Genomic DNA, 27,152 nt, shown 5'->3' with positions numbered 1-27,152 from the left:
CACTTATAATGTTAAAGTTGATGTAAGGTATTTTGTTCTAGTTCTCAACTAGATATTTCGTGTTTTTTGTTTCACTAGATTTTATTAAATCTAATAATAGATGATAATCCTTGCGTTAGTATTACTAAGTGTACTATCAAGCAATTGCGATAATGAAAGGTATGGGGGAGCACTATGTATTAAACAAACGCCATACTTCAACAGCAGATTGATATTCATTGAGAAGTTTATCAGAAAAGCGCAAGCATGCAAGTCCTTGACTTTTAAAAGACCGTGAAACTTTGGAAGCTTTTGTGTTCTTGACTTGTAGGGGGAGGGGTGTTTGGGAAGCGATTTGACGAATCTTGTTCGAACAGGGGTTCACAATCGGCGTGTTGTCACGAGGAGTTTGTACTGTGGCAAATGTTTAACTACTTATGTAGAACTTTGTTTCACATGATCACTACGCAGGTGTCTATGTAAATGTCAGCAAAAAAAGGCTCGAGATACAACCGCGAGATACATTCATGTCTACGCGAAGACAGTGACGATCTGGTCGACTGGACGTATTTGCTTGTTTTGTTTTGATTAAATTCTCCTGAAACCAGTACAGAAGGTTGGTTGCGCGTAAGCGTAGAAACGAGCGACTGTTTCCGCCGAGCCCACACCCTTCGGCAAATTTGTTCAGCGATATGATTGGAAGAACAAATGATTGATGCATCATTATTGGAGAGAGGGACGTATAAATAAGATTCCGACAGAGAGACTGCGTCAACACTATCCAAAGGGGTTCGGTTTAAGCAAACCTAGCTTTTCTGTCGAAAAAAATAAAGTTCTGATGTAATGATCTCATGGTTGTTCGTACTTTTGTGGCGCGCAATTGTTACTTTGGCACCGAAAAATTATGATCCGGGTTTATTAGTTTATTGATTCATAAATCTACATGCATTTGCGCACTAACAGCAAAAAAGTACACTTGTACTATTAAAAAAATGACCTGATCTCATAGGTGTTTTTTATTTCTTCGGTTCACAGACTATACTTTTTTTGTTTTCCCGGCATTTATCTTGGGAGTGATCTCTCTCGCATAATATGACTATTTTAATTTCAATTGTTCTTAAGTACGATATACGCGGAATACAATTAAAAGCAAAATCAATGCCACCCCTTGGTTCACAGCACCGATAGTTATTTCAAGATCACTCGTACTAGATACTGATGTCTGGAAATATGGGGGAAAAGCGTTCATCGAGATCTGCTGATGTTTCTTCTGATGTTTATATTGACAGATAAGTAACAATACAAGAGAGATGTAACAAAACTTCATGGCACCTTTAGGAAAGGCATCTAAAGCGTATTTCCTCACTCGACGCTGGAGAAAATGAGCACTTCAAAGTAGGGACGTTCTCTCACATAGGACGTGTGAAGCTAGACGTCCCGTGTTTGAGGAGAGACACACTTTGAGCACGTTAAAGAACCCGCACCGTTAAAAGCACAACATACCGCCAAAAGAGTATAGGATCTATCCCGGTACAGGTGGATCAAACCTTACGGTCTTACGCAGCTTGTACTTAACTGTACAAATCTCGTCTGTTACCCCTAAAGTCCCTTTACTGGTTATGCGAAACAAACAAGTGCCATAAAGAAAAGTCTGAGAAGGAAAGACAAGACAGAAAAACGATCAGGAACACAGCACAGTTTCAAATATTTCGCATCTTCTATCAAGCGATAAGAATTTTGTTGTGCCTCTTGTTTCTCACTCTCAGTGAAAGACCTGCGTGCTTTAGAACTTTTGCGATCGTCCCTTGTACCAAGTGGGTACATGTACGTACAAACTGACCCTCGCGCTCATCAAAATTACTGTGAGCTGAGGCTCTGATGGGGACATTCTGAGCATGTGAGTAGTTCGCGACGTGGTTTTAAAAGTAATTCTTCTTTGTGAAAACTGTTTATTAAGCCTAAAGAGTTAAAAAAAGGAAATGTGGCGTGTAATCTAGCACTGAAAAATTCTATACCTGACGAAGAAATGCAAATGATTTCAATTGTCTTATTTTAAGTGAGTTTTCGACGCACAATCACAAATAAACCTACGCAAGCAGATTTAGTCATATAATGTATCATTCTCAAAATGAAGTTTCAGGGAAAAGTCTTGTCAGTTCTTTTCATCCAGTTTTAGTCAATTATAGGCCTAGTTAATGTATTTTTGTTGTATATATTGGTATAACCTGATATCAGATAACGCCATGTCTAGCCTCTTAGTTTCACACCATTGTTTCCGGACATTCAGGTCACTGACCAAAGTTCTCGGTATTGTAAGTACATAGAACATGTGACTAGTCTTTACATCAGACTCGGGCGTTTGGCTCACTTGTAGTATTTTGGGGCCGATTTTGTCAGATTTTCTGAGTGCCGTTGTGTTTTATGGGTCCCGATTTCTAGGTTAGTGTCCGCCATCAGAATACTGTAGCGATTAGAAAACTGGTAGTACGTAAATTCACTGCAATGTACGTAAATTAGCAAAAAATTGCAATATAAAAACGCCTTCCGCGGAGCCTAATTTTGAGGCTTTCGTATGCGCACGTGGTCATGGCGTGACAGATATCGCCACCCACAACTTTAAAGGACTTTGGTGGAAATTGATTTATGCACAATTCTTTTCATGATCATGATATTGCACTTCTTTTTATCAACATCAAAGGACAAGCACAATGTAGCGTTACACTCAAGTAAAACAATGGATACAGAATCAAGTTGCAAGATGCGAACAAATAAGAAAGAGGTGCTAGTGTCACGGAAATGAAAGAAACCTACAATGAATCATTTGTCACTGGAGGACAAGCAAAAAGTGTCCAGACTATTCATGATGTACAAAATGACTATAAACTGGTGAATGTACCAACTACTAAGTTCCTAATACCAGCTCAGAAAAGGACAAGAAATTGCCATACCTTTAGTCACATCAGGGTTATCGACTAGAACTATCGTAGAGTGGAACTCCACCAAGTACCGTTGGGGCATCTTCACTAAAAAATAGCTTTATACAATGTTTAGAGTTAGATGTTCAAAGGCTAGCCGTTCAGAGTAATATATAGCCAGCTACCGCCGCGCCACGTGCCTGCGAAGCTGGTGTGTTACACAGAGGGGCGGCTGTAAAGATACAGATTTCCTCATCTAGAATATTTTTGTTTTGCCGCCTTAAAAATAGCAATGAATTGCTTTAACACAACGCTTTGGTCCTATAAAGTGAGCAGAGCCCAGTTTGACTGCGACTTTGAGAGCGGTCTGTGCGGCTGGGTTCAGGCTACAGACGACGACTTCGACTGGACGAGAAACCAGGGAACAACGTCAACCTCAAACAGCGGGCCGTCCAGTGATCACACCACAGGAAGTACGTGAATTTAGTACAGTTGCATTTATTTGCGTTCTACTGTAAGACATTTTCAATAGATCTAGAGCGAGCTGATTATATATACATTGTATAGCCACCTTATCGCCGTTTTCCAATTGCATACTATACCTCTCAGTTCTCATTAATTAAAAAAGAAAGAAGAAACCTGTAAGGCCTGGACACAATATAGTACATAGGAATTTTGAGTTATTCTTTTATCATTGTTACTATGTTATGAATGAATTAACCCCGTGGGCATGAATCTACAAAAAGGGTCCTTTAAAATCACCCCGGGCCCCGGCAAGACTATGGCAGCCGGCGTCTGCTCGGCTTCATGACGCCGGCCGGCGTCTAGATCGGGAACATGCCGCGCGGGCCCCGTTGGAAATGTGACTCCAGCATAACACACCAGCATACCTTTCCTCCGCAGATGGCTATTACGTGTACATAGAAGCCTCCAACAAGAACCCCGATGACCGAGCTCGCATAGTGAGCCCGGACGTGACGGTATCGGGCGCGCGGACCAAGTGTCTGACGTTCTGGTACCACATGTACGGATCACACGTGGACTCCTTCAACGTCTACTGGCGAGTCGGGGGGACTCTGGGCAACCCGATCTGGACGCGGCAGGGCGACCAGGGGAACTTGTGGACGGAGGCGAAAATCGACATTACCGCGGGACAGGGACAGGTGAGAGTGGCATCCAATGTTGTTGTTGTTTGTTGTTTATTGGTTTATCAACAACAGCATGACTGGCAGCCTTGACGTACAAGGCTGAAATTTGTATGCTTGTTTACATTTCCGCGGGACAGGGACAGGTGAGCGGGGCATCTAATGTTGTTGTTGTTGTTTTTGTTGTTTATTGGTTTATTTGTATCAACAACAGCATGACTGGCAGCCATGACGTACAAGGCTGAATTTCGATGCTTGTTTACAATAACATACATCATTCATGGTAGACTCATTAATACAAGTTGAAATGACGTCTGAATCGACAGATTAAACACTTTGGCTCGATGAAATGCAAATGTGAATATTTTACAATAATACCTGTGTTGATGAAAATTTTAGGATGGCTAAACTGGATTTTTAACCTCCGCTTGGTTCCTATCATAGGCTGGTTTTAGCTCCTCATTTACATGACGCTTGTTTTGGGGCTATTTCCAATGCTTCAAATATTAAAAAGTGTCGAAAATGCAGCCAATATCAGGCAGATTTTATAATCCAGAATATTTCGTATTGCCACCCAGAAATTGTATTGGATGCCTTTAAAAGCAAAGTTGTTGTCCTCAGGTTGTCCTGGAAGGTGTTCGTGGCACCAGTTTCCGTGGAGACATAGCTGTGGATGACGTCACTCTCACAGATGGGGCATGCGCACAAGGTATTCTCTCTCCCAGATAACTTAGGCCATATCCATTATTTAATTTCTTTTCTACAGGGTTGTTGCTATGAAATGTTAAAGTCGTCCTTCTTTGTGTGAAGTGTACCTTGTGTGAAGAATCTGACAGCACTCCCCCTCCAATAGTGGTAGGTCCCAGCGTGCCACCCGGTGGTCTCCAGTGTGACTTTGAGGACGTCGTGTTGTGCGGCTACGCGCAGGACACAGACGATGACTTCGACTGGACCTGGCAGAGCTCCAGCACGGCCACGTCTGGCACAGGACCTGGCAACGACCACACCTATGGGACATCAGCAGGTAACCCTAGCAACCATCAGGTTACCATAGTAACATACCCAAATAACAACAGACCATGATAAAACCCCATGATATGTCACCAAGATAACTAATAGATTATCTGCTGATGATGTGTCCTCATGTCAGTACTGGTGAGTCTAGATGCTGATGTTGTGTCCTGCTCATGTCAGTACTGGTGAGTCTGGGTGCTGATGGTGTGTCCTGCTCATGTCAGTACTGGTGAGTCTGGGTGCTGATGATGTGTCCTGCTCATGTCAATACTGGTGAGTCTGGGTGCTGATGGTGTGTCCTGCTCATGTCAGTACTGGTGAGTCGGGGTGCTGATGGTGTGTCCTGCTCATGTCAGTACTGGTGAGTCTGGGTGCTGATGATGTGTCCTGCTCATGTCAGTACTGGTGAGTCTGGGTGCTGATGATGTGTCCTCATGTCAGTACTGGTGAGTCTGGGTGCTGATGATCTGTCCTACATTGTACCATCAGCTCCAAGGCTGATCAGTACCGATGTGAGATCAATTCGACGATGACTGTCTCCTCCCAGCTGAAGAGTCAAGTTGCATATTGAATAATGAATGAATGAATGAAGGCCTTTATTGTACATACATGTACATACCTTGTGGGATAAGTACAGGTCAGAACAAATAAATAGTTTTTATATATACATGAATACATGATCAAGTTACAGTGTATACATAAAATGTGGCTATACAGACAATGTAGATACACAGTATCATTCTGTTCCCATCCCCAGGACACTATCTGTACACAGAGACGTCCAGCCCCCGTGTGCCTGGTGACGTTGCCAGACTCAGCTCTCCCACCTACCCTCAGACCAGCGGGCAGTGTCTGGAGTTCTACTATCACATGATGGGCGCCGACATCGGCACGCTGAATGTGTACGCTAGTGTGGCAGGGAACCGTGGCTTCCCGATATGGACTCTGTCTGGAGAGCAGGGGAACCAGTGGACTATTGCTCGTGTCACAGTTTCTACTACAGGAGACTTCCAGGTAAGCAGGGACTTTCACTGTATAAGGGGGCTTGCATATGAGCTATATGTTTTTCTATAAATTTACTTTTAGTTCTTAGTTTCTTTTTTCTTAGCAATCAGCTGTTTTTCTTTCTTTCCCCCTTTCTCTGTCTTTTTCTATTTTTGTTCTACATGTAAGTTATCTCCCTTTCCTTCTTGTTTCCAGCCTCATTTTCCTGTCTTAACAAGTCTTTCTTTCTTTCTTTCCTGGATACGTTATGTATATACGTAACACCCGTTATTCTGTTGTTATACCAGATTGTGTTTGAAGGTGTACGAGGGGCGAACTACAGAGGCGACATCGCCATTGACGATGTGGCACTAAGTGCTGGACCCTGTCAGGGAGCTGGTATGTCATCTTTCAATCACTGTCTCTTATAGGGTGGCACACTTAAACTGTACAACATCAGGTAAAAAGATAATTTTAAGGTCAAGACCTGTGGTCTTCGATGATGACAGAAATAGGTATTGTATATAGTATTACCCATGCTTCTTTGAGAATCTTAGATAAAAAATGAACCTTGTTTCAATGCCAATACAATGTTTTAATCTTTCTCCAGTGCTCAATTAATTAATCTTTGTGGGAGGATCATATTTTATTAACAGGATAAGTGATACAAGCTGGTGTGTTACGCTTAAGGGCAGTTGTACCGTCTATACCAATACAGATACAGAATTTTTGTAACACAAGTTATATGTACAATTGAGTGTAAGATGTTGACTTGACGGAAGTCAGGAAGCTGTGGATTGCATACATTCTGGGAGTCTGAAATCTCTGATTTGTATATTTCTTATATGATATGTACAGATGGGAACTGTGACTTTGAGACAGACTTGTGCACCTGGACAAATGCTCAGCAGGGGGATGACTTTGACTGGGTCCTGAACACTGGAAACACGGGGAGCTCTGGTACTGGACCTGATGCTGACCACACACTGGGCAATGCACAGGGTAAGACCAGTGATTTGCTGTAATGAACAAAAGATGATCAAAAACACAAAGTACATTTGTGTAGGGAAGAAATGGCAGTGTAATATTCTGGCTGCAAGTTATAGATCAGATGCAAAAAAAGTTAGGCTATAACTATGGCTATATTGTGTGGTCTACTACATCTTGCTAACATGCCATATACTACCTATATGTACATTTGTTTAGTTTTTATACACACAATTGTATACTTAACGTTACTTACTTAATAGATATATGTGATTGTTTCAAAATACATGAGTCAAAATGTATGAGTCAAAATACAAATACATGTTTCATTATGATGTTTCTAAGTACTAGACAAAACAAATCGTTTTGGTAGCAGTGGAACTGTGTATTAGAGATCTTTTTTTACATTCAATTTGATTTTTACCAGTAAGAGTAATACTTATAAATCCAGTCATGTATGTCCACCACTCAAATAGCTTAGAGCTTAAAGGAATAGCTTAGGACACTTAGTAAGTACATGGTAACTGATTGACAATGTCATGTTTCAGGACAATACTATTACATCGAATCATCGTCTCCAAGAGTACAGGGTGAGCGGGCACATCTCGTCAGCCAGACCTTCTCCGGCTCTGCTGGCACCAGCCAATGCCTGTCCTTCTGGTACCACATGTACGGTACGGGAACGGGCGCGCTCAGGGTTCGAACACAAATCAACGGTGTGGACACTGTAAGGTGGGCTCTGACTGGTGACCAAGGCAACCAGTGGAGAAATGGCCAAGTCAGTGTGGGGGAAGCAGGGGACTATCAGGTACTGTCTGAATCTTTATCACAAAAAATTATATTTTATAATGCAACATCCATTGACATTTATCTGAACGGTTATTTGTGTATCTGTCACTACAGAAAACAGTGTAATTGAGAGATCTGTATTGGAACACTCCCTACTAAGTCATGTACAGTAGGTAATGCAGGTCTGGACTACATTATCAGCTGTATTATCTCACAGTGAAGATATCCAGTAGGTATAGACCAATAGACTATGATACTGTCCCTGTCCTTTGTGCTGAATATGAAGTTAAGAAATAATGAGCTTTTTTTTGGAATGCAAGCTATGGCATTGGAGATCTCTTCAGACATATTTTTCAGGGTGGCAGATAACTGTTAATCATATGTTATATGTTACCTGGCAGAATGCTATTAGTAGTAAGTTTTTCCACATCAATTTTCTGCATGGGTACTTTTCACAATGGAAGTCATATATCAGTCACAGTATGCCGGGTTGATGGTATTCCATTTGAAATACATGTACATCTCTTGGGTAAAGAGAGTCTTTTCTTCACAACCAAGTGTTTTATTTACAGCCGATGTTTTGGTGACCGTCTGTCACCTTCCTCAGGGCAATTCTGTGTAGATATGTAAATATTTCACCTTTGGGAATGCATCTATAGCAGCAACACCCGTGCTGCTGTGCAATGTGAACCAGTCAGAATTGCCCTGAGGAAGGTGACAGACGGTCACCAAAACGTTTGCTGTGAATGAAACACTTGGTTGTGTAAAAAAGAGTCTCTTTACTCAGTGACTTACCAACCTGATGAAACTATTCACGGAATCCGATCTCTTACTTTAACGTCAAAATGTTGCTCCTCCATAGGTACTCATCGAGGGTGAGATTGGTACTAATTTCCGTAGTGACATTTCGCTGGACGACGTAGCTTTCACAGCAGGGCCATGTTCAGTTCTCCCAGCCAATGCCGCTCCAGCTGGAGCAACAACTGCTGGACCAATCACGTTGCCTGGGACAACCCTTGTACCCACAGTTCCAACCAATGGTAAGCCTTGTTTATAAGAAGTCAAGGTTTGATGATGAAAAGGTTTAAATCTACATATACATGTATTTATTATATTAATTTAATTCAAAAAGACATTTTATAATACCCGTGAACTGTAAAGCAAGTACCAAACAGAAAAGTTAAATGTGAATATTTGGAATCTTTTTAAAAACAGGAATCTTTCTAATAGTACATGTAGAATGTCTTAGTTGTCAGTATCATTTGTGTTTATGTCTGTGTGTGTGTGTGTGTGTGTGTGTGTGTGTGTGTGTGTGTGTGTGTGTGAAAACTCGAGAAGGTTTAGACATATTGTGTTGACATTTGGTAGATGGGTACACTGCAGCTGGCCTTGATGAGACCTCGAAATAGATGGCCCCCTGGTGGCTTGTTATTAATTGGATTAGGCTTGGCCATCATTAAATCAACATGGGATTCCTAACGATACAATATTTTCCACAGCTCCAGGTGGCGTGGACTGTAACTTTGAAGTGGGCGTGTGCGGCTGGACACAGGCGACGGGCGATGACTTTGATTGGTCACGTGACAACAGCGGCACACCTTCTGCCAATACTGGACCTGCTACAGACCACACTGTGGGGAGTAAGTACACTTCAGTCAAACTGAGAGGGATAATGTATTCTGTTTTGTTTGAATGTTTTAATGTATTAACAAGATTAGCTTAGATCCGTCCAATACACTTTTCCTTGAGGTCACGAGTATAAGGAGGTATAAGGGTCACACAAAATATAACAAAGACACAGATTGCATGATTGAAGTCTTGATAAATCCACAAACATATAAATGGAATTCTTACACATACATGTTATCACAAAAACAAGTAACAAAAATTGACGTATAGTCCATGTCACTACATCATTGCAAATTGATTGAATAACCAGACCTCTAGATACAGCCAAGAAAGAAATCACATGAAGCAAGTTCCAACACATTGGACTTTTGTCAAAATTTTTGATTGCAAATGTCCAGTCTTTGTCAAAGAATGAACAATCCACCGCTTCTGTGACATCATGTTATGCAGATGACACATGTTACTTGGAGAGCGGGCACATGTAAGATTTTGGTACTAGATGATTAGCAAGGGGACTTACATTGTAGCTTGCCTAGGCATCTCCTAGCTCAAAGCCCTTGACTAGAACAAACTGAGATTGCAGGACTAAAACACATTTTAAAACTGAGGCTCTTCTTTTCCCTCTGCCCCCCCACAGCAAGCCAGGGGTACTACCTTTACACTGAAGCCTCAAGCAAGAGCCCGGGTGACATCGCCCAGGTCTCCAGTCCTGACATCACGGCAACACGCCCGAAGTGTTTCCGCTTCTGGTACCACATGTGGGGCAACACCATGGGCAGTCTCAACGTGTACATCCAGACTGGCCCCGCCCTGCCCAGCAACGCTGTGTGGACACGGAGCGGTAACCAAGGCAACCAGTGGAGGGAGGCCGCGATAGACATCTACAATTTGCAGTATAATGTAAGCATTACATCTCATTTCAAATTTGTCGATTCTCAGACGTTTTTTGTGTAAAATTTTAGCAAGAGGATTTGTGAATCTAGAATGAATGAATTAACTTTATTGCTCGACAATCGTACATGGTACAATGTGTGGCAGAAATACAACTGTAACAATACTACAAAGCTAAACTATATTATTACACTTCTTACTACAAACTGCTATCTATACAGTATATGAGTTACAATATGTTCATGTATTGATGATATGGTCTTGCTTATGAAATAAAGTGTACAGAAATTGGCCTACGTAAGCAGATATGGTAGTTGGACATGACAATAATTCATGGAATGTATCGTACTGTGTACCAGATTGGGTGAACTTTGTCTTTGTGGTAATAGTCTGTAACAATGTATCTCTTTCTTTACTATATGTGGGACAAGTCATAGCAAAGTGAAATTCATCTTTAATACTCTCATTACATGTTTCTGAGTGGCTGGTGTGTTGTGGTGTCGACCTTTTTCGATTTGAATATATATAATGGAATCACATGTTTTGTTCAGGAATTGGAAGGTTTTAATCTTTTTATCAATTATAACCTAGTTAGGCAGATTTGCCTTCACACAGTCTTTGCCTATCAGTTATTTTGTTCTCTTGTATGTACAGATTGTGTTTGAGGCAGTGCGCGGGTCAGATATAAGGAGTGACATCGCTGTGGATGACGTGACTCTCACAGAAGGACTGTGCAATGCACCAGGTATGTTGCCTATTTTACATATCATACAGATTTCTCTTTTTAAGTCATCATCAATTATGGTGAAGCATGAAGCTTTTTCAGTAGCTGTTACATGTAGACAAGGGCAATAAGGCTTCACCATGGCTTGTGTTTCAGTCAAGCACCCTAGGTCACCCCTACTACTTCGATTAATTTGTTGAGTTCTTCAAAATGGTAACTGTACAGAGGTCTGACACTAGACCCTTATGCCTGAACCTCTCCCATACACATGGCTGCCAGCCCCATACAAAATAATGCAATACATGCTGTATTGAGGAAGCGTAATATTAGGGGGATATCCTGTGAGGTAAGAGCTAAGGCCTATATACATCACTAGTGATTATAAGACTAACAATTCCATGATTCTTGGCAGTCACCATATTGTATAAACTTGGCTTCTTTAATATGTATCATTCTACATATTAATTTCTTATTATCTACATTGGTTGTATAACGTTATATATTTAATACAGATGTCACAACACTGTTTTCATAGTTAGGACTAATGTTTGTTGTATGCTACTTCCCCAGTGACACCTGGCACCACCTGTGACTTTGAGGCAGCTGACATTTGCAGCTACACTCAGGACACCACCGACGACTTTGACTGGACCAGAAAAACTGGTGGCACTGGTTCGGGTAGTACCGGACCCTCCCAGGACCACACACTTGGCACAGGTTTGTCTGTTTAACACTTGATCCCACAAGTTCATAATATGGTAATCCCTACACTATTGATATTAAGGAAAGACCTTGAAGTTTATGCTACATTGTATTGTATAATTATTATGTTCATAGGTTTTGCACTTTTGTCACTTACCATCTTTTGCATCAAAGGTATCTTCAATATGTTTTAAGAATTTTTATCATGTCAGTTAATTGTCAGCCAAAAGGTTAAGGAAAATTTTTGACATTATAAGGCTATAAAAAATGCCTTTTGCATTGAGGCAAGTGCTACTGTATGAAGGTGTATGCTCTTCAGACACATATAGTGGCTACATATAGCGTCAAGAACCGGTACTCCAATCAGAAGCTCAGAGTCTGATAGACATCAAATTGCATTTGCAGGAGAGAGGCTATACCAATTGTGTAAAAAGAAACCCTAATACCCCATGCTTTACCAATTAGATGAAGCCATTTTCGTAAGCAACATGTTTACTTTTATTCCCAGGGAATTACATGTATACGGAGGCTTCTGGCAAACAGCAGGGAGACGTGGCTCGTCTGTTGTCCCCCCAGCAGACTGCTGACCCCAGTGGGCAATGTCTGCAGTTCTACTACCACATGTATGGAACACAGATTGGTGAGTTCTGCACTTCTCAGTGGTTTCCTAGGTTTAGGATTGCACCAGTAAGAAAGACTTTTAGCTAAAAAAAACATCATGCTGAACACCATGTTAACCTGTTCTTGGTGCTGAAAACCATCTACACAAGCATGACCTGTCCCTGGTACTGAATACCATAAAAAAATGACCTTTTTTCTGGTTCAGGTTTTCCTGGTACTGAAAACCATCAACACAAGCATGACCTTCCCCAGGTACTGAACACCATCTAAAGAAACATGGACTGTCCCTGGTACTGAACACCATCCACACAAAAATGGCTTGCCCCTGGTCCAGAACACCATCCACACAAATATGAACTTGTCCCTGGTACTGAAGACCATCCACACAAACTTGAACTCTTGTACTGCACACCATCTGCAAAAATGACACCATCCAAACAAGCATAAACTGTCCCTGGTACTGAACATCAACCGCACAAACAGAACCTGTCCTTGGTGCTGAACACCATCCACACAAACATGGCTTGTCTGTGGTACTGAAGACCATCCACAAAAACAGGACCTGTCCTTGGTACTGACTACCATTCACAGAATCATGAAAAGTCTGTGGTACTGACCACAATCCACACAAATATGACCTGTCTCTGGTACTGACCACAATCCACACAAATATGACCTGTCCCTGGTACTGAACACCACCCACACAAACATAACCTGCAACAGAACTTCAGCAGAACTGTAGCTAACTAAAGCTGGTTATACCGGCTATACTGATATACAAACTCTGTCTTGTCTTGCAGGGACGCTGAATGTCTATGCACAGGTCGGGGCATCTCTAGGTAACGCTGTATGGACGCGGACAGGAAATCAGGATGATCAGTGGCACTTTGCCATGGTGGATGTCACAACAACCAGCAACTACCAGCTGGTCTTTGAGGGCATAATTGGCGCTGGGGTGAGAGGTGACATTGCCATTGATGATGTGACAATATCCAATGGACCCTGCCCCTCCGGTCCAGGTAAGAGATCCATCAGGAAGTAAGGGTGGTTTTCAGGTCGGTAGTTCAATATACTATGTTATCACAGAAGGAAAACATATTGTTTTTGGTTCTGTTTCATCCTCTTCTTCTTCTTTGTCTCCAAAAATATAAAGTCCATAATCTGGACCAGATGTCTGTCACCATGGTAACTAGCATTGTAGCAGACAGCCTGTGGTGTTGGGTTACATACCATAGGAGGACAGAGCTACAGTGGCTGCTCACCAAATATTATAATATGAATGTGTTTGAGTAACAATAAACAGAGCAGTAGTTTGTTGGGTTAGACCAATTGTGAAGGTAAACATTATGCATTTGCTTTGCCAATTTTACCTTTCTAGTTACAATTTTCTTTTTACTTGTTCCAACAATTTCAATGCACTAATGACCTATGCAAATGCACTAGTAGAGCTGTGTAGCTCATTTATTTCACTTCATAATGCTCCGAGAAAGACAGCAGACAGACTGACAAAATGTTGACCTTACTTAGAATTTTTGGTTTTAAGTAAGAATGTCTGGTTTGTTGCAGTTACTCCTACCCTGTGTGACTTTGAGCTGGACGTGATCTGCATGTACACCCAAGATCAAAGTGATGACTTCAACTGGAGATGGGACAACGGTGGTACCACTTCTGGGAGCACTGGGCCTGCTGTGGACCACACCTACGGAACTTCAGCAGGTAAGTGTACATTGTATGCAGATGCACACTGTAACTTTTAACATTTTGTCTTACTTACCTTGTGCCCTACTCTTATAATACCAAGAGATAATTGTAAAGGGCTGTCCTAGGCTTTACCTAGAAGCATACATTACATACGTCAATGAAAGAATAGACATCTAGGAGCAAGTACTACATAATACAAAATAAATCAAAGAACTGGTCCAAGATAAATTCTATAAAAAAAGAAATTTTAGATACTAGTAGCATCCACCTCAGTCACTGTTGAAAGTATTAGATGCATTATGAAAAGCCTGGACTCTATGAAAATTTAACCAGCTACTTGGTTTATTATGTACAATATAAGAGACAAGGCCAATTTGAGCTTCTCATGAATGAAGAATGGTCAAAGAAAACCAGTAGATGTCATATGCAGTACCTTGTAAAATGGTTGTACCATTAAGTTGTGAAAATGACAATGTTGTTTGTAGGACATTACATGTACACGGAGGCCTCCAGCCCACAAAGTCCAGGTGACGTGGCTCGTCTGACGTCTCACCTGTACCTGAACAACTCCATCGGACAGTGTCTGGACTTCTGGTACCACATGTACGGCAATCAAATAGGTCAGTTTGTTGGCTTGTTGGCTTGCATATTTATGTTTAGCAAAGGAAAACATATTGTTTTTGCTCAGTTTTCTCTTCTCCAAACACATAAGGTCAATGACCTGAACCAGACATCTGTCACCATCATGGTGTTGGGTTACATCATGTTGCAATTTTATAGCAGGAGGGATTTAGACTCCTGTCTGACCATATATATATGAAATGTGTTTGAGTAAGAATTAACAGAGCAGACCACATATGAATGTAAACAGTGTGTATTTGCTTTGAAAATGTTACCTTTTTACTTTTTTTTAGTGAAATTTTGTAATTGCTACCACATCCTCATCTTTAAGAGTTGGGGTCCATGGAAGCACTCAACATCAGTCTCTTCCACAGTAATTTCTGCTTCTGTTACAATAAATGTAACTGCCTTGTGAACTATCCCATCCTTTAACAAACCTTTTTCATTGCTCAAGCCTCATGAAAAATGATGTCTGTTCTGTGTTCCCAGGTACCCTGAATGTCTATGCCAGGACAGGTAGCACCATGAGCAATGCATTGTGGTTTATGTCAGCTGACCAGGGGAACCAGTGGAACCGTGCACAGGTAACATTTATTACTTCCTTTATTCATTCAAAAACACATTTCGAATTTGGTGTACCAATGTGACAACATCTGCACATTTGCCACCAAGAGCCGTAATTAAAAAAATAAAAAATTTCCTGTCCAGGTTGACCTGCCAGTTGATGCAGCGTACCAGGTGGTGTTTGAGGGAGTGCTGGGGACAGGAGTGAGAGGGGACATCGCCATCGATGATGTCAACATTGTACCAGGATCTTGTCCTCGCCCTGGTATGGCCTCAGAAGCTTAGAACATTTTTGGACTGAGCAGAGCACTTTAGGCTGGTGCCTGTAGCCTTTTACTACTTGAATCTAACACATCTGATGTTTTCTTTTGTGGAAAAGGTTCTCTGTTATACAATGGGTCATAACACTCCCCTCTGAGCAGTGAGACCTTCCATGCTTCAATGAAATAAGATTTTTTTTATCCCGAAATTTTCCTTACTGGTAAATCTAAATTTAATAAATATTTTGAGATTTAGTAAATACATTTTTACGAGGTCTGATGTTTAGTTTCTCGTCTTCCCAACTACATGCTGCATGTAGCATTCAGGTAACAAAGCTCTTCCCTATTAAACAATTTAAAGCCCTTTTCTTATCTTAGTCAGATGAATCACTTCCTCTTGTGTGTTAGCTTACATTGCACAATTTCCTGCTGCCTGTAACTGTAACAATACACTTAGTCAAAACGTCACTAGCACAGCTGAATGTTGTATGACGCATGCTCGACTTATTCAGTTTGGGATCATACAAAGATTGTCAGACATACTACATATGTTCTCTTTCATCTTGCCAGGAAACTGTAATTTTGAGACTGCTGGGAACAGGCTGTGTACCTGGTCCAATGACCAGACCAATGATGAGTTTGACTGGATCGAGGGTAGTGGATCCACCGCTAGTACAGGAACAGGACCCTCTGCAGACCACACTCTGGGGGATCAGACAGGTGGGCGCACTATTTTAATTTTCCTTTGTTGAATACTATCAGAAATAGGGGAAGATTGAGGGTAAAGCCACGCTCAAATGCATGTCTAATGATTATTGAAGCAATCTGTCATCAATGTTTCTGCCATGCCACACCCATTTTGTTCAATACTGGCTCATTTCAAGTTGGAAAGTCCTTTTTCCAAATTTCAAAGAACCAAATACTCAACTCAATCTGACCATTTCCAAAATCAGATCCAGTTGCTTGAGTAACTGTTTTTGGTGCAAATACCTATCTACACACTGCTTTAACCTTCAGCTTCCTAAGGTAGCCACTTGCCACCAAATATCTATTCATTACAGGTTTAGACAGCAGGAAGAAGGTTAACAATCATTTCACACTAAGTACTATATATTAAACACATGAGTGTATCTAACATGAACCTGAAATTTTCCCCAGGTTTTTACATGTTTCTGGAGGCGTCCAGTCCCCGGCAGCCTGGTGAGCGTGCTCGGCTGGTCAGTGAGTTGTTCCCGCCAGTGTCCAGCTCCGGCCGCTGCCTCAGGTTCTGGTACCACATGAATGGAGCTGACATTGGGACGCTCAGGGTCTTCCTGAAGGTACAGAACTCACTGTGGATGGCATTTTGATATCACAATCACTTCCGGACGACCTTGAGTATTTGTGGTTTGAAGTTTAAGAAGGAACTTTTTTTCTACCGTCACACCAGTTGATTTTTGTGGTTCTCTAATTTTTACAATTCAATGCTACCAGACGTATAAAAATGGAGTCTGAGGAGGATTGTAGTCAGTTTACCTTGTTGAAGAAACTTTCAGAGAAGAACAAAAGTCAGATGCAAGTTGGAACTGACAATGGAAAAATCAGGATGTTTTTGGAGGTACAGAACTGACTGGATGGCATATTGGGGACAGCCAAACGTTTTGACATGGGGTTATTGTTGGAACATACATGTATGATGACATATTGTATTTTCCTGAATGTTATCATGTAAAGGTTTGGCATTTGTTACTAGTGTGATAACTCTTTAACGAAAGTTTTTAACGAAATAGGGACATGTATGAACCTTTTTGAAAATAAACATAGCCACACTTCTAATTGTTAATTTCTCTTGTCAGGCCCAGGGTCAGGCAGAGCAGCCAATCTGGGAGCTGTCAGGAGACAAGGGTGACCAGTGGCTTAACGCACAAGTTGGCATCAACAGCAACAATGACTACACGGTACAGGCTATTGCTTATACTAATTAGCCAGTCAGATGTATATGTATAGGTCAATAAAAGTCACATGTAGACATCCAAGTACAACATTAAATACTAATAATACAAAATAGATCATCCAACTGGAGAAGTTCTCTAAAGAATCAGACGTTTCAGATAGCATCCATAGAATGTATCCAGTTGCTTGACTTAATTTGACTATCATGTACAGAGTGTGATATAAGTTTAGCATTTGCAGCTTTCCTCCATTATGGCAAAGAACAAAAAAAAAAAAATATTTTGCATCTGCTAACTGCAAATGTCGGCTTCTTATCACCATTCCTTGTGTTTGCTCCAGATTATCTTGGAGGGTGTTCGAGGACAGTCCCACCGTGGAGACATTGCCATAGATGATGTCACCTTTGTTGACACAAGCTGCAATTGTAAGTTGTGACCCAGTTTACAGAGTGACAATTTGTATTTGGGCGAGACTGTAAATCATTTATTATAATTAGATTCACGTAGCATGACCCCTGACCCCTGTGACCCAGAGGTCATCCTTATTGGATAGCTGTGTGGTTCCTCAAGCGCATCTGAACAATTTCTGAACGATTTCTCGAGGGAGCCACATGGCTATCCATATATGTCTATACAACAAGGATAACCTATGGGTCACAAGGGTCAGAGGTCATGCTATGTAAGATCTAAGGTCAAAGTTTAATGCCCCTGAGTTTAGAGTCTGTTTTTATGCTTCTATCTTTACCTTCCAGTGAGTCCTGCAGATGCAGTACCTTCAACATCAACATTGCCAACGACAACCATTGCTGCAGTAACAACAGGTAACTAATGAACATGTTAAACTTTGTAATAACAGTACTTGCTAGTAGAACTGATGGACACTGTGGAAATTCAGTTTAAAGTCAGCTTTAGTCAATCATTTTGTACATAATGCATTTTTGCTCTAATACTTGTACATTTTATATATGATTGAAAAATACAATGTAGGATTTATATTTTATGACTATGTTATGATTATAACATATTACACACAGCATTTCTAAGAAGATTTTGATATCTAGTCAAAATAGGCTATAGGTTATTTTCATATAGGCTGTAGTCATAAGTTATGACATTTTGTGAAAGACCATAAATCATAATCACCAGCAATGGTTTTCACACTTTGTTTCAAATCCCCAAATCTTGAATTTTGTGTGTAATCTTATAGCCTGTCCTTGGTACTGAACACCATCCACACACACAGGCAAGTATGCCTGTCCTTGGTGCTGAACACCATCTATACACAGGCAAGTATACTTGTCCTTGGTGCTGAACACCATATATACACAGGCATACTTGCCTGTCCTTGGTGCTGAACACCATATCTATATATATACACAGGCAAGTATGCCTGTCCTTGGTGCTGAACACCATATATATATACACAGGCAAGTATGCCTGTCCTTGGTGCATATATACACAGGCAAATATGCTCTGCTCAGACCCATATTAATTGGCTTGCTGCTAACAACACTTTTGTATCTCCAGCTCCAGGTTTGTTTGACTGTACCTTTGAGACAGACTTCTGTGGTTGGACTCAGGACACACAGGACAACTTTGACTGGACACGACAACTCGGAACAACAGGCTCCACCAACACTGGACCATCCTTTGACCACACAGTGGGAGGTAGGTGCTCCATATTGCAGGGGTTGTAACATTTATGACAGGTGGTTTGATAGACTAGTCTTCAAGCTGATGATTATATGTCTACTTACATCAGAACAAAATATTTTTCGTCATGATACAATAAAACCGTACAAAATAAAACCGTAAGTATTCATCTAATGGTACTTATTTTTATTTTGTACCTGTTAACTGCTTCAAGAAGGTTAAAGATTCACTGTAATTAGATCATAAAATATTTCTGTTCATCAGACCAAACTGGCTACTACATCTTCATCGAGACCTCCAGCCCTCAAGTCACCGGGGACAAGGCACGACTGTACAGTCCCACAGTTGTCCCTACATCCACGATGTGCCTGCAGTTCTGGTACCACATGTACGGCGAGCACATTGAGACACTGAACGTGTACATCCAGACAGGCCCCGCTCTGCCGACCATCCCCACCTTCCAGAGAACAGGCACACAGGGCGACCAGTGGGTACGGGCTGAAGTAGAAGTGAACACCACCAGTCCTTACCAGGTATGTTGTACTACTCATGGAGTTTCCACTGCAATGTTAGATTCAAGTGACATTATGAGGTCACATTTGGAATTGCAAATTCTCTATTTTTTTCTTTCGCAAAACAACTAAGCTCTCTTACATGTTCTACATACATGTTGTATAAGTGACTCTACTTTAAGGAAAACTGTGCAATATTTGTCTTGATGTATTGTATCGCAATGTTAGAATGTTTCCCTGCATGTTCCGTCTGTTATGGCCAACGTGACCTGGGCTTAATGTCTTATTTGCAAACAAAGAATGATTTAGTTTACCACTGCATATGGTCAGTATAAGCTTTGTTCCCCTAGAGTACTGTCTATAGATTAGAATTGTATTTTTGAACACCTTCTAATATGAAATATCCATATCTGATTGAACTTTCCCATCCTTTCACTAGGTTGTAATGGAGGGTATCCGTGGTACAGGCTATCGAGGAGACATTGCTCTGGATGACATCACCATGTCCACAGGCCCTTGTACCACAGGTATTTTAGCAACAAAAATCTGCTAATTAAAGCTTTAAGATGTGCAGGATTACCTTATATGAGGGGATTTTGTATTAGAGACTGCTTTAGATGTAGAAGGAAAGATTCTGAAGAAACTTATAATTCCACGACAATCGTAGCAGGTACAATGAATGGCAACTTGTATGTACCTGGAAGTTGTACTACATGTATTGCTAATATCAACAATTCTAGGAGACTAATCTACTTATGAAGACACTTCAACATAGTTTTCTTAGATCCATAACAGTTACTATACACATATATGTTTTACTGTGCCGATATTTTGATAACCTCTCTGTCGTCTTCATCTGGGCAATTTTAACATTCAAAGTAAAAGGCTATAAAACGGCAGTCACAGAAAAATGAACAAAAGGCTAATTACACATGTCAACTTTTTTCCAGGCACCACCTATGGGATAAACTGTGATTTTGAGGACAGTACACTTTGTGGGTATGTACAGAAGACTGATGACCAGTTTGACTGGACATGGCAGACTGGATCAACTGGCACCAGTAACACTGGACCTCAGAATGACCACACTTTGGGCACTTCAGCCGGTCAGTTACACATCAACTTATTCCATTAAGCTGATAACTTAGATGTTGTAAAGACAAAACTTAGATGAAATAACAAATCAACAAGCTTAAAAAGCTATATATCAAAGTAGTAGCCGGCCATTTACACAATCATTTCTTTACCCTTCTAATGTTCACTTAATAAATTATGTCTGCTTTTCTTGAAATCACATCTTGTTTTCACCCAGGACATTACATGTACATCGAGACTTCCTCACCACGGCAGCCTGGTGACATCGCTGTCCTGATGACACCCACTGTTACCGGGGACAACCGCCAACACTGCCTGCAATTCTACTATCACATGTACGGCGCAGATATCGGCACACTCCGGTTGTGGGAGGTTTGTATTTGTTTTGGTCCACTGGTATTTATGTCCTTCAGTATAACACAACACCTTTGCCACATACAATGTACAATAGCAGCTAGCTCTATTACAGTCGCAGAAGACATCCTGAAAGTTGTTGTAGTTACTTGTACCTATATTGTGTCAAAATAGATTTCATCAAACAACCTGTTACATCTAATCTTTGCATCTCTAACTCCAACTTGTAGTGTCATTTTAAGATATTTAGTTAAGATGATTCTTTTGTGCTTGATGACAACAACTTACACTCTACAAATCTATTAAACCTCAATCAATGCTAGAATTTTTGTGTCCGATTCGTTTTATAGCTTTTTACATCGGTTTGTCATTTTTGGTATACTTGTATCACAAATATTTTTTGATATACAGGTACGTGGAACGGAACAACCACGTATTGTGTGGGAGGTGTCAGGTGACCAGGGTAACCAATGGTCAGTCATGCAGTGGGGAGTTGTCCCCAGCATTGACACCTACTTCATGTTTGAGGGTATCCGTGGAAACAGTTTCCGTGGCGACATTTCCCTGGATGATGTCAGCTACCTCAATCAGAGGTGCATTGGTGCTTCTTCAGGTAACAATATTTCTGTTTCTATTGAGGGTTCTTTGCCACCAATGTGTATATTTATATTTTTCTGGGTATTTTTCTGAGTATTCCAAGGTAACTGTTACTCAAGCAACTGGATAGATTAAGACAATTTTTATATCAGTTCCTATTATACATATTATGATATAGACCCAATCAATATTGAATTGATTGGGTCATTTACACCCAAAGAAGGATGTAGGATGAAAAACTTGTAAATTAACATAATTTAGTATTCTAAAAAGAGTTTTATAGTTTGATTGCCAAATGTTTTTTTTATTCCAACAATTCATGACCAATCATGGCGATGGCACACTCAAGTTATATCAACTTATCTTATGCCGCCACCAACACAGAGTACAAATACAGGACAGGACAATACTCATTTTCGCTTGAGTTAAGTGAGGAAAGTCGTGTAAAGTGCCTTTCCCAAGGACACAAGATCGGTGGCATGTCAGGACACGAACCCGGGACCTCTTGGTTCCGAGTCGAGCACTCTGCCACTTTGCCACACGACCCCATACATGTTTGCTTCTTCCATGTTCAGGTAATTGTGACTTTGAAGGTGGTCCATGCACGTGGTCCAACACTCAGGTGGGGGATGATTTTGACTGGACAGAAGGATACGGCAGCACCGGCAGCACCGGGACAGGACCGTCCATCGACCACACTACCAGCTCAGACCAAGGTAAGGGATTCTGACCCTAAATCAGACTGGACCTCACTGGACCTTGGATAGAAGGTTTGCTGCTTAAATAGAGGGTGCAGAATATTGAGACTGGCTATTAGGCCATACAAATCCTTTCAATCCTCCTGAACATTTTAATTTATGTGAATTAGCAATTAGATTTTTTGGTTGATGTGACAGAATGATCGTCTGTAATCTTTGGCATCATTTCCTGATTTGAATGTCTTATGGCACAAGCACATTTAATTTAATATTGCACTCTCAGCCATTGAAAAAGCATAATATGAATGCTGCTTCCCTGATATCTTGAATGTTACTTTTATGTTTGTCCCAGGAAAGTACATGTTCATTGAATCATCCGCACCAACCCAACCCGGACAGAATGCCCGCTGGCAGAGCGAGCAGTTCCCAGCCACGGCAGGCTCCACCAGGTTTGTCTTGCATCTAACATCAGTCAGGAACTCATCATAGTACAAATTAATCATTGTATTATGTAGAAGTGAGTTCATGGCATCAGAAAGACAACTTAGTCATGAAGATTGCCAAAGCTTGGCAGATACTGGGAAAAGAACTCAAGAAAATTAGCCCTGTTGTCTCATTTCAGTGGCAACCAGAAGTTCATTGTGTTAACAATTAGTTAATTAAAAGTGGATTCACTCCTTAAGCTAACCATCACTTATCATCCTGCAGTCGTTCTTCAGTAAGGCATCTAGAGCTGCATAGTTCCTGTTTAATAAAACTTTTGTTCAGCCTGTCACAATTAGACAATTAGACCATATTTGTATTATATTGGTACAGTGTAACTTGTGACAATAGGTACATATAAGTAGAATTCATACACAGATCTGTTGCATTTTGTTATGTATACTAACCATTTTGTATTTTGTTCCAGATGTATGAAGTTCTGGTACCACATGTACGGCAGTGGTATTGGCACGCTGAACGTTCTGATTCAGGAACAGGGCCTTCCTGACCGGATCCTCTGGCAACTGTCCAGTGACCAAGGAGACCAGTGGTTAGATGGACAATTAGAGTTCTCCAGTCTGGACTCCTATAGGGTAGGTGGCAATGATCAGGATGATGTATAATGAACTTTCTTAGTTTATATTATTGGGATCCATGGTAGCATACATTCTTCCTGTGGTCCTGCATTTATATACAATACATGTTTGTGTTATAGATTGTGTTTGAGGCTGTGCGAGGGCTCAGCCACACTGGTGACATTGCCATTGATGATATCACCTTTTTGGACACTGGATGTAACTGTGAGTATCCTAGAACATAATGTCACATGTCACAGCCCCAAGCTGATTGGATGAACCTTAAAAAGTCAAATTCCTATAAAAATTATATACTTTATGCAATTTGCATTGTGTAGAATGTCATGTTATACAACTTTATGTTTACCCCAAAACTTGCAGACTTATCTATTTGTAAAACACTTTTAGTCATCTTCTAGTTCATGCTGTCATGATATTATTCTGGTAAGAGATATGAATTGAAGAATAATTCCTTTAATTTTAATTTTGATTTTGATTTATTTTGATTTAATTCTAATTCTATCCAGAGGCATGATGATTATGATAATTTACCTCACTTCCAGGTTATTTCTGTGGACTGTTTGTTTAAAAATGTCAATATTACAGATTTTAATGTTGGGTAAAGTGTATATTCTGTCATGACTCAGATGTTGAGTGTTTCTTGCCCTTTTCTTTATTAGTAAAACCCATTAATGCCAATCCACCAACGTCTCCAACCTTGGCACCCACATCAGCCAGTAAGTCTATTTTCTTGTATAGCAATAACTATTAACAGTAAAAATAATAGGTTTAGTTTGAAATGTATGAAGATATGAAAATGCCAGTGACAAATGCAAAATGTCTTCATCTGATACATACATGTACCAGTAGAGACACAGTGGTCAAATGTCCCCAGCCTCTTAGAACCTGAATAATGTTTTATTGGAAGTAATGCTTGTAAGTTTGCTACTTGCAATTGTGTGTTACGTTGGTATTACATGTACATTTGCCACACAGAAGTCATTGATCATATTTCTTACTCATTTTTACAGCAACGGGCACTTTTGACTGTGATTTTGACACTGACACGTGTGGCTGGATTCAGGCTACTGATGATGAGTTTGACTGGACCCGACAGAATGGAGGGACTGGAAGCCAGAACACCGGCCCAACAACAGACCACACCTCAGGCAGTGAGTGCCTAATGCCTATGTCACATGTTCATTTGTGTTTAAAGCTGCATTATTTAGCACAATATAAAAAGGCAATTTTCTGGCCATTTCTTCACAAAGTAAGTTGAATCAACCATAGTCTCCATCGCAAATAAATGTCATTCATGAAGTGGAGGTGCCACAATATGACATAATTATGTGAGTGTGCTTAAAAGCTGGAAACACAGCACACTATCATGTTTGTTTATATTCTGTTTAGTTTGTGGTGGTGCCACATGTACCTTCTGTTATATCATTGACTCTAAATGTCAGAAATGTGAAATAGTAGAATACAGATATTTTAAAGTGGATGTAAATGACAATCATAACTTTTGAAACATCTTTAATTTTTACTGCAAAATGTTATATAATGCCCCTTTAATGAATATTTGTTGTTATAATATTGACTGTTGCATGATGTTACAGCATTTTGGCATACTTCAGTTCACATTGTAAGGTTCAATTCAAAGTAGAATAAACTTTGTGAGGTCATTAAACAATTGACTGATTGGATGTATGTGCCACACTTTTCTAGGTGGTTTCTACATGTTTATCGAGACCTCATCTCCGCAAGTTACGGGAGACAAGGCTCGTCTGGTCAGCCCTCTGGTCAGCCCCACAGGCACCAAGTGCCTGACCTTCTGGTACCACATGTACGGAGACCATGTGGACAGTCTGAATGTGTATGTACAGACTGGACCAGTGGTGGGACAGCCTATCTGGACCAAGTCTGGCACACAAGGGAACCAGTGGGATCAAGGGCAGGTTGACATCCCCAGCAACAGTCAGTACAATGTAAGCACTGCCATACACATACACGTATGTCACAGCTTGTATCTTTGCTACAGAGTTCAATTTTAACTAGAGTTCTACGATCTCATACCTTCGCCAAATGATGTTAATCTTCATGACAGACAAAGTAAAGATGATTCCTCCTGATTATGCAAATAGGATCCTCATTTGCATCAGTTGATCATATTCTCCAACAAAAGACAGCCTTATCTTAACAAAGAAAACCATTCTACCATTTCCTCATAAATTATGCAAATGAGGTCCTTATTTGAATAAGTTATGTTTAATGATGTTCACCTTCACTTAACTTTCAAATACCCCAAGTATAAAATTCTAGGCAGTTACCATTATGGAATTATAACTTTTCTTATTAATTATGCAAATTAAGAGTTAATTTACATAATCAAAAACTTCCTGTGTTTCTCTCGTTCTCAATTACATATGTCACAAGCTTGAATAGTCCTATAATGTAATGCAGCTGATTTATAGAATTTCCTCATTAATTATGCAAATTACGTCCAGATTTGCATGATTGTTGCATAATTATGTCAAGCGTCACTTAAGTTTCCTACATACCAAAAATCATGAAGATCCGTCCTCCGGTTCTTGAGTTATCCTCTTATGAATATTTTCAAAGAAATGGCCCTGCAGTTCCTGAGCAAACCGCTAGGGGGCCCAAACCTATGTCAGTTGTTCCCCAGCACAAGACCTACCTACTATCCAAATTTCGTGACCCTAGCATGTCTAGATCATGAGATATCAAAACCGGAAGTTCAGCTGCAGTACCATAAGAAGCCGCTAGGGAGTCCAAAATCTAATCATTTCGAGGTCTCATCAAGACCTACCCACCTACCAAATATGAAGTCAATCCATTGAAGCCTTCCCAAGTTATCGTGTTTACAGACAGACAGACAGACAGACAGACAGACAGACACACACACGAACGCCTACGAAAACATAACCTTCTTGGCGAAGGTAATGATGTACAGAGCTTGCAAAATAAAAATGACACTGGATTTTTCTCCTCTACAGATTGTCTTTGAAGGTGTCAGGGGGAATGGATTCAGAGGAGACATTGCCATAGATGATGTGACAATGACTGATGGATCATGCTTTGCAGGTATGTTTTCTTTGATGTATGTGGTAGTAGTATTAGTAGTAGCAGTATAAGTAGTAGCAGTAATATTGGTAGTTGTATTGGTGGTGGTAGTACTAGTAGTAATAGTGTTAGTAGTAGTAGTAGTGGTAGTAGTAGTTTTTATTGTAGTTCCTGTAGTTACTAATAGTATCCAGTATTGAATTTTACTGCTACTGTGGAGGTCCCTAATGACACAGGGATGGGCAGCAGTTGGCTAGTTTTCACACAGCGTTTCCAGGGTAACACTGGGCAACACTGGGCACTGTCCAGTGGGTACAGTGGGTACATGTAGCTGGATACAGAAGAATGTGACCATCTAAATTCCCGCCCCTCCAGCTACAGTAAGCCCCCAGGGTGTGTGTGGTTTTGAGGACAACAGTCTGTGTGGCTTCACCAACGATGGTGGAGACATCTTTGACTGGACCTGGCAGACTGGAGGCACTGGGACTGTGAACACTGGACCCACAGTGGACCACACCTATGGCACTAGTGCTGGTTAGTATGACCTTTTAGTTCAGTAGATGATAGTATATAATTCTAACATATGTCTCATTTCACTTTGTGCATCGTTAACTGCCTTCAATGTTAGCCCTTTGTAATAGCCATTG

The 27,152-nt window shown here is 40.7% G+C and overlaps 1 protein-coding gene across 1 annotated transcript in view; it reads left to right on the top strand.

Annotated features, from left to right (window-relative positions):
• The window catches only part of LOC109475764 (MAM and LDL-receptor class A domain-containing protein 2-like), a 33,501-nt gene that overhangs the window by 1,420 nt on the left and 4,929 nt on the right, over positions 1 to 27,152 (top strand). Inside the window, exons 2-40 of the mRNA XM_019776524.1 lie at positions 3,224 to 3,367; positions 3,798 to 4,057; positions 4,661 to 4,748; positions 4,893 to 5,063; positions 5,811 to 6,067; positions 6,346 to 6,436; positions 6,896 to 7,039; positions 7,573 to 7,832; positions 8,676 to 8,853; positions 9,313 to 9,453; positions 10,080 to 10,342; positions 10,988 to 11,078; positions 11,628 to 11,774; positions 12,268 to 12,399; positions 13,181 to 13,399; positions 13,947 to 14,096; positions 14,567 to 14,701; positions 15,192 to 15,286; positions 15,411 to 15,531; positions 16,097 to 16,246; positions 16,685 to 16,845; positions 17,362 to 17,463; positions 17,798 to 17,882; positions 18,210 to 18,278; positions 18,985 to 19,125; positions 19,375 to 19,643; positions 20,062 to 20,149; positions 20,573 to 20,728; positions 20,935 to 21,089; positions 21,483 to 21,684; positions 22,244 to 22,384; positions 22,719 to 22,815; positions 23,277 to 23,442; positions 23,565 to 23,649; positions 24,105 to 24,161; positions 24,456 to 24,596; positions 25,150 to 25,409; positions 26,439 to 26,526; positions 26,881 to 27,039. Of these exons, the coding sequence (XP_019632083.1) occupies positions 3,224 to 3,367; positions 3,798 to 4,057; positions 4,661 to 4,748; positions 4,893 to 5,063; positions 5,811 to 6,067; positions 6,346 to 6,436; positions 6,896 to 7,039; positions 7,573 to 7,832; positions 8,676 to 8,853; positions 9,313 to 9,453; positions 10,080 to 10,342; positions 10,988 to 11,078; positions 11,628 to 11,774; positions 12,268 to 12,399; positions 13,181 to 13,399; positions 13,947 to 14,096; positions 14,567 to 14,701; positions 15,192 to 15,286; positions 15,411 to 15,531; positions 16,097 to 16,246; positions 16,685 to 16,845; positions 17,362 to 17,463; positions 17,798 to 17,882; positions 18,210 to 18,278; positions 18,985 to 19,125; positions 19,375 to 19,643; positions 20,062 to 20,149; positions 20,573 to 20,728; positions 20,935 to 21,089; positions 21,483 to 21,684; positions 22,244 to 22,384; positions 22,719 to 22,815; positions 23,277 to 23,442; positions 23,565 to 23,649; positions 24,105 to 24,161; positions 24,456 to 24,596; positions 25,150 to 25,409; positions 26,439 to 26,526; positions 26,881 to 27,039 (5,859 nt within the window). The remainder of the gene's footprint in view (positions 1 to 3,223; positions 3,368 to 3,797; positions 4,058 to 4,660; positions 4,749 to 4,892; positions 5,064 to 5,810; positions 6,068 to 6,345; positions 6,437 to 6,895; positions 7,040 to 7,572; positions 7,833 to 8,675; positions 8,854 to 9,312; positions 9,454 to 10,079; positions 10,343 to 10,987; positions 11,079 to 11,627; positions 11,775 to 12,267; positions 12,400 to 13,180; positions 13,400 to 13,946; positions 14,097 to 14,566; positions 14,702 to 15,191; positions 15,287 to 15,410; positions 15,532 to 16,096; positions 16,247 to 16,684; positions 16,846 to 17,361; positions 17,464 to 17,797; positions 17,883 to 18,209; positions 18,279 to 18,984; positions 19,126 to 19,374; positions 19,644 to 20,061; positions 20,150 to 20,572; positions 20,729 to 20,934; positions 21,090 to 21,482; positions 21,685 to 22,243; positions 22,385 to 22,718; positions 22,816 to 23,276; positions 23,443 to 23,564; positions 23,650 to 24,104; positions 24,162 to 24,455; positions 24,597 to 25,149; positions 25,410 to 26,438; positions 26,527 to 26,880; positions 27,040 to 27,152) is intronic.

The sequence above is a fragment of the Branchiostoma belcheri genome, unplaced genomic scaffold (genome assembly GCF_001625305.1).
Source record: "Branchiostoma belcheri isolate BF01 breed outbred unplaced genomic scaffold, Haploidv18h27 scaffold35, whole genome shotgun sequence".
Classification (NCBI taxonomy): domain Eukaryota; kingdom Metazoa; phylum Chordata; class Leptocardii; order Amphioxiformes; family Branchiostomatidae; genus Branchiostoma; species Branchiostoma belcheri.
This window is presented reverse-complemented; position numbering and strand designations above follow the sequence as displayed.